This window comes from Anomaloglossus baeobatrachus, chromosome 1, assembly GCF_048569485.1.
Source record: "Anomaloglossus baeobatrachus isolate aAnoBae1 chromosome 1, aAnoBae1.hap1, whole genome shotgun sequence".
NCBI lineage: Eukaryota > Metazoa > Chordata > Amphibia > Anura > Aromobatidae > Anomaloglossus > Anomaloglossus baeobatrachus.
The window spans coordinates 194,103,247-194,116,108 of NC_134353.1; the positions used below are offsets into that span (position 1 = coordinate 194,103,247).

The 12,862-nt window shown below is 38.8% G+C and overlaps 1 protein-coding gene across 5 annotated transcripts in view; it reads right to left on the reverse strand.

Moving 5' to 3' along the window:
- The window catches only part of GRIA2 (glutamate ionotropic receptor AMPA type subunit 2), a 270,236-nt gene that overhangs the window by 105,145 nt on the left and 152,229 nt on the right, over positions 1-12,862 (reverse strand). For all 5 annotated transcript variants that reach the window (XM_075347593.1, XM_075347571.1, XM_075347564.1 and 2 more), the window contains exons 4-5: positions 4,538-4,734; positions 3,593-3,646 (exon numbers count right to left, since the gene is read on the reverse strand). In XM_075347593.1, coding sequence (XP_075203708.1) covers positions 3,593-3,646; positions 4,538-4,734 — 251 coding nt within the window. The remainder of the gene's footprint in view (positions 1-3,592; positions 3,647-4,537; positions 4,735-12,862) is intronic.

Below are 12,862 nucleotides of genomic sequence, written 5' to 3' on the forward strand. Positions count from 1 at the left end.
CAGATCCTCACCCGACAATAGTGTGTCATGACACACATACATTTTTTGCTTAAAATTTTATTTTCCTATTTTCCTCCTCTAAAATCAGGGTGCGTTTTATGGTCCGGTGCGTCTTATAGTCCGAAAAATACGGTATTTTAAAAATATAAATCTGAAAATTGTGACATGTATTTGTATAGAGCTCCTTTGAGTCAATACTTAGTAGGACCACCTGCAAATATTTCTGAACGTTTTTTGTGGCATGTCGCTACCAGCTTTGCACATCTAAAGGCTTAATTTTTTGGCCATTCTTCTTTTCAAAATAGCTGTAGCTCAGTGAGATTGGATGGAGCGCATCTGTGAATAGCAATTTTCAAGCCTTGTCACAGTTTTTTAATGGGATTTAGGCCTGGACTTTGACTTAGTCATTTACACATATGGATATGCTTTTATCTAAATCATTAAATGGTAGCTCTGGCAGTATGTTTAGGGTCATTGTCCTATTGGAATGTGACCCTACACCCCAGTCTAAAGTCTTTGCAGACTATAAAGGCCCTGTCACACACAGAGATAAATCTGCGGCAGATCTGTGGTTGCAGTGAAATTGTGGACAATCAGTGCCAGGTTTGTGGCTGTGTACAAATGGAACAATATGTCCATGATTTCACTGCAACCACAGATCTTCCAAAGATTTATCTCTGTGTGTAAAGTGGCCTTAACAGTTTTTCCTCCAGGATTACCCTGAATTTAGCTCTATCCATCTTCCCATCAACTCTGGCCAGCTTCCCTGTCCCTGCTGAAGAAAAGCATCCCCACAGCATGATGCTGCCACCACCATGTTTCAAGGTGGGGATGATATATTCAGAATGATGTGCACTGTTAGTTTTCTGCCACTCATAACATTTTACATTTAGCCCAGAAAGTTCTACTTTGAAATGAAAAGAGACAAAGCATATGCACGGCACACCACCAACTTTATGTGAGGGTGTATGATAAACAACTGGTATATGATCCCTTTAAGAGTGGGTGTGATAAGAATTCAGAATCGAGCTTAGATATTTTTTGCATTTAATTTTGGTGGTGTGCCGTGCATATGCTTTGTCTCTTCTTTTCAGTCATATAACTACTACAAGCATAGAGCACCCCCTTTCTTTGATATATGAATTGTGGATATGAAGTAGCGGTGAATCTGTTTTGTCTCATCGAAAGTTCTACTTTGCTCTCATCTGACTAGAGCATTTTCTTTCAAATGCTAGCTGTGTCCCTTACATGGCTTTTTTTCTTGCCACTCTTCCAAAAATAGATTTGTGGACTATACGACTAATAGTTGCAGCTCCTCCAGAGTGACTATGGGCCTCATGGCTGCTTCTCTAATTAGTGCTCTCCTTACTTGGGATGTCAATTTAGATGGATGTCCATGTCTTGGTAGGTTTGTGGTTGTGCCATACTCCTTCCATTTTTGGATGATACAGTGAACAATACTCGGTAAGATGTTCAGAGCTAGTGACATTTTAATATAACCTAACCCTGCTTTTGTTTTCCTCACAACTTTATCCCTGACCTATCTTGTGTTACTAAGTTTTCATGACACTGTTTGAGCCCTAATTTTTAAAAAAAAACAAAACAAAAAAAAAACAAAAAACCTACACACAGATGGACTCACTTTATTAGTTATATGACTTCTGAAGGCAGTTGGTCACTCAAGATTTAATTTAGGGGTATCGGACTGGAGGGGGCTGAATACAAATGTAAGGCTATGCTAACACAGAGTGTCTTCGGTGCTTATTTTGGTCACAAAACCTGATCTCTTGGCAGTAAAAAAGCTGTGTTTTTTGCTGCGTTTTTTTATGTGTTATGTGTCTACAGTACATTTTTAATAAATAAAGTTAGCTTCACTGACCAAAAATGCAGCAAATTTGCACCTCCATTTTTTTACTCTCATTGCTTTCAATAGTGAAAGAAGCTGCAAAAACACAGAAGGAAATGACAGGCGGCTTCTTTTTTAAACGCAGCTTTTTGCCATTTTAATCAGAAAAAAAGCAGGCGTGTGTCTATGTGTGTGAAATTTCTAGAATCCCATAGGTTTTGCTGGTACTGTGAAAACAACTTTTTATTTGCATGTATTTGCATAAAACCAATGAAAAAACATGCAAAAAATGCAGCAGAAAAGTCCTGTTTAAACAGAATTAGTCACCATTTTCACATTTATAGTTTTAAAATATGTAGAAAACCATGTATCATTTCCTTTACATTTCACAAATACTTGTTACTTTGTGTTGGTATCACATAAAAAAACCCAAATAAAATACATTTAATTTTGTGGGTGTAACATGAAATAATGTGGAAAAGATCATGAGGTATGAATACTCTATCAAGGCTCTGTATATATACAGCAGGCGAAATGTATTTCTATATAAAATCTGCAATATTTGACAGCGGTGGCTACACATTGAATGGCACTGTGCTTGTATGGACTACTGATTGATTTGAACTTTTTAGTAGCCGTTGAAGTTCAAAGCAATACATTTAGTTGTTGGGTGGACTGCAGCTGCCACTTAATAGTCGAAATCAGTATCACTGCAAAAAGTCAAAGTGTAGCCCAGGCCTTAAAGGGCATCTGTCTCCAGGTTTTTGCTACCTCATTTTAGAGCAGTATTATGTAGTAAAAGAGGCCCTGATTTCAGTGATGTATTACTTAGTTTACTGGATGCAATAAACTAGGTAATAGTAATAAAGTAAATCCAGTAAACACAATCAGATTTTAGATGTAGTATAGCTCAGAAAGCTAACTCTACCCTCACCACGGCTTTGTGTGTATATTGTCAATTGACAGTGAGCTGCTTATCAGAGATGGGGCATAGTCAAACTAGTGCTTCCATAGACTGCAGTCCTGGCAGTGATAATTTCCTGGGAATAACATAATGTACAATTGTAAATAAACAACAACAAACAGCCTAATAAGTGACACATCCCTCAATTTAGTGGTTAAGCTACTACATCATGCTCTTCTCAGATTATAGAGAAAAACCTCTTGACAGATTCCCTTTAGGCTGATTATATTCTGTGTAATAGATGCACACATTATTTCTTATCAGTGGTAGATGGTCCTTTTGGTGTTCCTGGGACATAAATGTTGACTGTTTCTGACTAAATAAAAACAGTTTTGTTCTGTATTTGTGGAAAAACAAATGTATTATATAATGTATTTGTAGTCTAAAACTATGCTAAAAAATACAATTTCTCCCACAAAAATAGGCCTATACATTCACATCACTGAAGAAATATAAATGTTAAGCATGCTAAAATTTGGAGAGCAAAAATGAATAAAAAAAACTGTCTGGTCCTTTGTGGCCTTGTAATTAAATGGTTAATAAAACTCTGAAAATATAATATTCCCTGTTGTTGAGAAAGATTCACATAATGAGAAGAATTTATCAAGACTATTATTTCACATACCAGTTTTGAGCCCAGGTAGTAGGTGCACCAAATTTAGTAAAAGGTACAAACAATGAGCTGCCTTAAATTTCAACTACAGTTTATTGTACTTTTTGCACAGTCAACAAATATAACATTTTCTAATTTTCTTTGGAAAACTATTATTAGAGGCACTTACCAGATTTGCTATGATATAATGGTATCCTTTAACATGTTTTCCAATGGTGATGACCTAAGACCAAGGCACAGAATAACATGTTAGCCTTCACCTCGTCATTATAATTTGATATTCAATACAGATATTAGTATTTTGGGCTGATAACCCCATTAAATAATGAATACACAGAATTTAGAAATATACAGTGGAACTTGGTTTATGAGAACAATCTGTTTTCGGAGTGTGCTTGTAAACCAAGTTACTCGTCTAGCAAAGCAAAATTTCCCATAGGAAATAATGCAAGCTCAGACAATTTGTTCCACAACGTGTTCAATGTTCCATCCTGGTCCCCTATTGTGCCATTCCACACACGCACAATCACACACAAACACGCACAAACACACACATTATGCTCACCTTACCTTCCGTTCCATTGCTGGCCTCCTGGTTCTTGTAGTTCACTGGTACAGGATATGTATCGGGTAATTATCGCGACCGATGCCCCGGAGCTTCCGCTGCCAGAGCGTTGACATCAAAGGCAGGAGCTGCTTGCCTCTGATAGGCTTTGAGTAGCGGCTCACTGCGGAAGTTCCTCTATTGTCGCGATGGTTACCCGATACACATCCTGTACCGGCGAACTACAAGAACCATGAGGCCGGTGATGGAATGGAAGTTAAGGTGAGCATAATATGTGTGTGTGCGTGTTTGTGCGGACTGCAAGAGCGGGTCAGAGAGCGGTAAAAGTACGGAACCGGAAGTGTGTGCAGTGAGTATTTGCTTGTACAGCAAAGCTTGGTCGTAAACTGAGTTACAAATTTACAGCAAGCTTTCCTTGTATAGTGAAATACTTGCACATCAAGTTACTCGTAAACCAAGTTTCCACTCTATACAATTTATAAAAAATAAAGGAAAAAAAATATATATATATATATATATATATATATATATATGAAATTTATGACAAACCTGATCCACAATGTCGTTTACTTTGTCCCTCTCACAGTCAAGAATGACCCGTCTTTCCTTTTTTATTTCCAGATCCTGGAAGAGGGATCGGTACGTCTCATCTTTCCTGTCATTATTAATGTTGCCTACATTGATTGCTGTCACTTGCCATTTCTTCTCAGCTGCAGAATCCAGCACAGCTTGCAGTGTTGATAAACCTTTACATACAAAATAGTGGAAACAAATTCAGTCAAGATCAAAAGTAACCTCGGGTGTAAAGAGATCTGTTTATATTAGAAGCACTATGATGATTTTGTTTAAATTCCATTAAAATGTGATCTTCCAGGAAGAAAATGTATATACAGTATACTGTCCTTCTATTGGAAGCCCACAACCTGAAAAGGTCTTCTTCTCAAAAACGATGGCCAGTATCTACTTTGATATAAAGTAGGACCAGAAATCTGGAGTGGATAGGGAGGTCTCCTTAAAGAAGAAGTCTTTTGAGGAGGTTTCATTATATAATTTTTCTTTATCTGATCATATTACAATAGTGGAACCCCTCATATAATTTTTCTACTCTTGTAGAACCCATACTTTCACATCTAACTTAAAGATAATCTGTGCGTAAGATCAACCACCTAAAACTACATTTGGGCATGCAGGTTTTTGAAATGTAAATCCATCAACACTCCTATTCCTTCATTCCTGACAAATTTATGACATAGCACCTTTGTCTTCTCGGGTTGTTTCCTCACCGACAACTGATTCTTTAGCTTGATTGTTGGCTCACTGTCTAATTTCATTGCCTTGCACCTGATCTCTCAAAGACAGTGAGCTATCAATCAAACTAGAAAAGGTTTAAAATCAACCTTGGAGACCGTGACATGGAAAGTGCTCTGTCACACCCAGAGCACTTAATACCTCATTTGCATATGAATGAAACCACTAAATCCTTGGGGATGAAGCAACAGACAGAACATACAAAGTTGTTGATGGATTTACATTTCAAAGAGCTGCATGCCCATAGATGCAGTTTGGGGGAGGGGGTAAATCTGATCTTATTGGCAGTTTCTCTTTATGGTTGCTTAGCAATGTGAAAAGCATTCTACATTACTTGCATGTTTGCTTGGATATTTAGACTTCTTTTTCACATGTGTTTCCTCTGTCAGAAAAGTGAGAAGTCTCATTGCTGCTTTCAGGGAACTTCTTAGCTCCAAGGAGCCATGGGGATGCAAGGAATATTAGTTGGTTAACACTGCCTACCTGTATACACTATACATCACAATTAGTGATGAGCGAATAGTAATTATTTGTGTTCAGATTATTCATAACGAATTTCAAAGTACTATTCCGATATTCATCACGAATAATGAACCTAATACAACTCAATGGGGAAAAAGAGCATTTTTTTTGCTGTGACGAATACTGGAATAGTACTGGGTATTTTGTAATAATTATCCGAACACAAATAGTTACTATTCGCTCATCTCTAAGCATAATGTCAGAGACCATAGCATGAAAGAGTGTCTAAGTGTGCCATGCCAGAAAGTCTGGGGTACATTAGCACAGTTTGATTGAACAATAGGGCCCAATTGCAGGTAAGGCTATGACAATACTAAAGTGGGCCAATCTAGCATGAATTTACTCCACACTGCTATATTCTGTATATTCTCTGATTTTATGTACTGGTCAGGGAGGAACCAAGATGCTTCTCAGAAACAAATCATTATAGTAAGCAAATGAAGAAACCATTTTTATTTGTATGTAAACACATATTTCCTATCATCAGTAGTTTGTGCGTTTTCATGTGTGATTCCTTACCACAGTACAGTCAGCACACATTAGTCCTTGTCCAAAATGGAACTTACATTACAAACTCTCTATACTATATTTTGAAATGTAGAAGAAAACTGGCTTTAAGCCCAGGACCTAAGGGCTGCAAGGCAACAATGCAAACCATTAAGCTACTGAGCTGGGCACAGTGTTAGTCATGTTACAATATGCAATATGTGATGCAGTACATGAACCTATAAAGAAAGAGAGCCACTTCACCAGTTGAACATGACCTCTGCAGTCTGCTTATTACAGAAAATCTACTTATATTTCAATAGATAAACCATGCAGGTGAATGATCATATGAGTGATCAGTCCAATATACAATAAATAAGTGGATACGCTATGCAAATTATATAGTCATACTGCATATCACGACATGTCAGGTAGGATAAGGACTGTTACTTCTGTGTCTACATAGTATGCCATAATTGTCTAAAAGATGTAGGTCCCATGATTTAACCTTCTATTTTGCAGGTAATTTGAACGGAGAAGTGGCCACAGATGCACATTTCTCTCCATTGCCTTTTATGTGAGTTCCAAAAACACTAGGGTAGGTGGAGCCTGAATGTTTTCAGAAATGCGATATAAGTGAAATGTAGAGAATGTGCAGTCACCTATCCACACACAATGGCTTGAAGACCAGGATGAGGAACCCCTGTTTCAGAAATGGTTTGGGTTCCAGAAGTGAGACCTTCATTTTCCTTACATTTATCATACATCCTTTTGACACGCCATAAACATCTAGGATAAAAATATAAAACTTTAAAAAGGCTGTCTCATTTTGTGTCTTTAGGAGCAAATCTTTCCCCAGCCTTTCGGTCTTCTCTTGCCAAAAGGCAGAGCACTCATGAAGAATAACAGTTTGGACGAGTGTCATGGCTGATTTGGGAAGCCAGACTGTGCACTCTTCCTCGTTGCCAGCAGAGACAGCTTTGCTTCTGTAGCATGAGAGGAACGCAGGGGCACTGGAACTGGTCAGATGCAGTAATCCAGTTTCAGCAGTTGCAAACTCAATAGCAAGGAACCTGCATGCACAAGCATTTGCCTAGGAGACCAGCCACCTCTGAGACTGAAGAGGAGGTAAATTAGGAAATGAGCAGTAAACAATAAAATGTAAAATCCCTCCCATAACTGCAGGGGAGGTGTCTTTGAAAATGCTTTCCAGTACTGTGGACTAAGTCACAGAGGTAGGAGAGAAATCAAGTGACAGTGTCATCCAATGAGATCCAAAGTGGAATTTTAATTTTACTCTTTTCCTATAAAGAAATGTTGTTTACAAGGTATCTTATATACATATGTAATTGAGCACGTTGCAAAGGGCAGCATGGTGGCTCAGGGTTTAGCACTGTATGATGGGTAGCAAGGTGACTCAGTGGATAGCCATGTACAGTGGACAGCACAGTGACTCAGTGGCTAGGACTGTAGTCTTGCAGGGCTGAGATCCTGCGTTCAAACCCCAATAAGGAGAACATCCGCAAGGAATTTGTATATTCTCCCCATATTTGTGTGGCTTTATTTCCACACTCCAAAGGCATACTGATGTGAATTTAGATTGTGCGCCCCAATGGGGACAGTGATGACAATGTCTGTAATTTAGAATTAATTTAAATTGGAATTTATGGTGCTATATAAGAGAGTAAAAAATAAATACATATATGGTCACCGGTAAGGCATAGCCTGTGCGTATCCCTTTAATGCAGGCTCTCATGGGGAGAGCATTTGTTTTGGAAATCCTCTAATACATGTCAGTTGTGCAATCCCTACAGTACATAAAACCATGCTAGTGTGAACGTGCCCTAGGCATGTAATCACTGATTTTTTAGGAACAAAATGAAATCTGTTTCTAAAATGATCATTTATCATGAAGGCCAGTACAAAGTTAATCCTTCGTCTCATACAAAATGTCATTGTCTGTCTCTTATCATGAACACAATGTTCATCTCTCCAAACCTTTTACTTTCAAAGCACTACAATAAATGTCATAACCTTAGTAAGAAAAACTGCATAAACTTCACTTTCATACAAATGAGTTTAAAGAAATTCCCCAGACTCACATTTTCCTTGGCCATTTCTTCAGTTTATGACATGAGATATAGTATCAGACTCCTGTCTAGTAGTCATGAAAGAGGAATGATAATCACATTTCTTAGATTCTCTATAGACGGACAGCTTTACTCTGTCTGGAGGAGAGATGCTTTGAATATTTTATTCCTAAGAAGCATTGCTCTGGAGATACCAATCTAGTTGGCTTTCCACAATAAGAGTCAGTACCTTCTCAGATACTGTAATATACACAGATTACTCCTAAAGGGGTGTTCACAAGTTTGAAAGTTATCTCCTATCCAGGAGATAACTGGATAGGGGATAATATTTAAACTTCATAATACCCCTTTACTATCTAAATCACGGATAAAGTAAATAACATTAAAGGGAATCTGTCAGCAAGTGTTTTTCTATTTAATATGAAGATAGTAGGAGCTAATGTCACAGGTTTGTCATGCATGACAGACAGTCCTGTGCTTTCTGGCTGTAGAAGGTCACAGAGTCTAGCGGCGTAGAATGCTCCATGACTTTCCACTGCCAGTCAGTATTCCTTGGTATAGGTAGCTTTCCTTCTGGATTCATCTCTCTCCCTTTTGGACCCAGCAGGAGTTCGATTTCCATCCAGCTGTTGACTATTAGTATTCCCTTGGTGTTTAAATACCCTTCCTTCCTGTGGACAGTGCTGGTGAAATTTTCAGTTCCTTCAAGCTGAGGTTGCAAGCAGGTAGTTTGTACTCCTGGGTGGTATCATTGCTGAAGCTCTGCTGAACGTCTACCTGAGTAATCTAATGATAAGTAGTTCATGTTTTTTTCCTATGTGTCCTCCTTGTGTCTTCTATAGTGTTTAGTGGGGTTGGTGAAGAGCTCATCCCTTCCATTCCCTATTTTGGGCCAAGCACTAGGGTTACCTAGGGTCAGATATCCTACTCGGCATATAGATGCGGAACCTATCTAGGGTGATTAGGGATCCCAGGGACCAGCAGTAGGTTCTGTCAGGGGTCACTATCTTTCCTCTCCCTAGACACAGGGTTTCCCTTCCCTTCCCTTTCACCATGTGTTTGGTACTTCCCAGTACCTAGTGTGACAGCTAAAGGCTGAAACACTGAATTCAATGATATAGTACTTATTAGGTTATGTGTTTTTGTTTACTTACAATGAAAGTTTTATCACCACTTGAGTATTACTGTTTGGACTACATGGCTCCCGAAGAGTTGTCCAACCACACCCCTTCCTTTGATAAGTAACTCACTGTAAATAGACATTGTACATGAGCCTGAGTTAGCTTTCTGAGCTCTGTTACATGCTACATCTAAGAAATCTGATTGTTTCACAACTCCTGCAAGTAAACTCCTGCAAGTAAACTCAGTGATACATTGTCGGAATCAGGGTTTTCTTAACCATATCAAGTTGCTTTCAAATGATGCAGTCCAAACTTGGTAACAGATTTTCTTTAGTTTTACATATATATATAAATATATAATATGTAAAATTTTAAAAAAAATAATATATATATATATATATATATATATAAAAAATTAATATATTAGGCAATAAGAAAACACTTCTTCAATTTGATTTGTTCAAAGGAAAAAAATTGCCAAGTATAACAAACTTGAGACTTTGACAATAATCAAATTGTGATCAATAGATTTGGTCAGAGCATCTTTAAAAAAGAGATACAAGTCCATTACATGTAGGCCGCACCTTGGAACTTAAAGAACTTAAAGGGTTCTCAGAGTATTGTTTAACATAAATAATACACATTTAAATATTACATTTTTTTTACATACCTTTATTTAGCAAAAAGGTATGCTTTATCTAGTACACTCTATCAAGATTTTAAAGATGGCAGCTGCCATAAATCTGTGTGCACCCGTCCTAGATTTAAGAGTACATGCAATTAGACGGGTGGCTTGAGACATACATCAGGTAAGAGCAACGTCTTATCAGGCATCGTGAACTTGTATTCTCCCATTCAGTCAACCTAACAGGACACTGAGTGGACTGGTCTAAAGGAGATAATAAATACTTTTCTTTAGCTGATTGAGAATGAACAACCATCTCTGTCAGCCTGACAGTCTTGGTGCACTGGAGGCAGTACGTCAGTCTCACTCTTCACACAGTCTGTGTTAGGACAGCTGCTAGATGGAAGCTGCAATCTTTAAAATTCTGAAAATCCTGAGAGAGTGTACTAGATAAAGTATACCTTTTTGTTAAATAAAGTTATTTAGAAAAATGTTTACTATTTAAAAGTATTTTATTTACTTTATTTTATCGCATTTCTCGGAGAACCTCTTTAAAGGATCTGCTGCTAAGAGAAGATAGCTTTAATGAAAGTATCAGATGGTTCCTGTAAAGCTGGATATACATTGTATGTTCACGCATTTTCAAGGTTCACTGCATTTTTTGGCAATTTCTGATAAACATGAAAAAATTTCATAATAATTAATAAGACACCAAATAAACCACCATTGAAAAAGTTACATATGAACATACTCATACTATGGCTTATTGTATAAGGCCTATTTAAGTCACGTCAACATTTCATGTCCTTGGTTAAAAAAAAGGTAATTACTTTTTATGCTGTTTTTCAAGATGTTTAAACTATTTTTTATACATTTATTAGAGATGAACGAATCTCCTGTAATTTCATTTGGACACATTTGCTCAAATTTAACAAGCAGATTACATTTGGTCTGAATAAATGTAGTCAAATCAAACTTGCTTTGAGGGGAGGAAAGGAGTTTAAAAAATTAAAAACAACAACTTTATTATCACATTTTCTCATTCGTTCTTACACAGCCACGTTCTTCTTTCAATCTATTCTGATGCTAAGGTTAAACTGAGTGCTGTGATTAGCTCCATGTGGTCATGACTTGGGAAGGGTCAACATTAGAGATGAGCGAGCCTCTGAAGGCTCGAGTTCGGTTCGGTTCGTCGAACGGAGGCCCCGTTCGAGTTCGGTTCGACAAACCGTTTGATGAACCTCTCGAACCCCATTGAAACCAATGGCAGGCAAACACATAAAAACACATTATAAATGTACACATACAGTTAATAAACATTGCCATTACACTTACAGGTCCCTGCGACGCCTCCTGCACTCTGTCTCCCGCCGCTTTTCCTTCCGATAATCGCTGCATTCTCCCGGTAACCAGCACTGATGATAGGACCTATCGTGACGTCAAAATAGTATGTGACCAGTCACGTGTCTATTATCTCATTGGCTATAGACTGGTGGTCACATGGCTATGACGTTATGCTAGGTCCTGTCAGTGCATCTCTCTGGTACGCGGTGGTCGTTCCAGCATGTCCGTGTAGTGGCGAAATGCTCTGACACATGGTTGACTCCCCGTTCCTGCATGCGGCGCTCTTTACAGAGTCAGCCCACATGCAGGGACTAGCTGTCACAGCCGGTAAATAGCGGCACCGGGAGTCACGTGATCGGAGCACCGTTGCTATGGTAACCCTCCTGTCAGCCGTGACGTCACCGCTTACAGCCTGTAGCCTCTGCTCACTCTCACTGAGTGATTAGACTGCACGGGAGCAGCAGCATCTTCCTCCCATGCAGTGCTGTCTGATGTAGCAGAGCTGCATGGGTTGAAGGAGAAAGAACACAGAAGACCATGGATCATGGAGAGCTGACAGGGAGTAATAAACATGGTGCCTCTAAGTGTGTCTGTGTATTTATTTCTATTAAAGTATTTTTTCTCTGTGTGGGGTCTTTTTTTTTAACCCTTTATTGGAGATTCTTAATGGCCGGGTCAAACTTGCCTATTAAGAATCTCTGGCTTAATATTAGCTAGTAAATAAAGCTAGTATTAACTCATTATTACCCAGCGAGCCACCCAGCTTCAGGGCAGCTGGAAGAGTTGGATACAGCGCCAGATGATGGCGTTTCTATGAAAGAGCCATTTTCTGGGGAGGCTGCCGAGTGCAATTCGCAGCAGAGGGGCCCAGAAAGCTCGGGCCAACCTGTGCTGTGGATTCCAACCCCCAGCTGCCTAGTTGTACCTGGCTGGACACAAAAATTGGGCGAAGCTCATGTTGATTTTTTTTAATTATTTCATGAAATTCATGAAATATTTAAAAAAAAAGCGCTTCCCTATTTTTTTTAGTTCCCAGCCAGGTACAAATAGGCAGCTGGGGGTTGGGGGCAGCCGTACCTGCCTGCTGTACCTGGCTAGCATACAAAAATATTGCAAAGCCCACGTCATTTTTTTGGTGGGCAAAAAACTCCTGCATACAGTCCTGGATGGAGTATGCTGAGTCTTGTAGTTCTGCAGCTGCTGTCTGCTCTCCTGCATACACTAGTGAATGGAGCATGCTGAGCCTTGTAGTTCTGCAGCTGCTGTCTGCTCTCCTCCATACAGACAGACAGCAGCTGCAGAACTACAAGGCTCAGCATACTCCATCCAGGACTGTATGCAGGAGTTTTTTGCCCCCCAAAAAAATTACGTGGGCTTT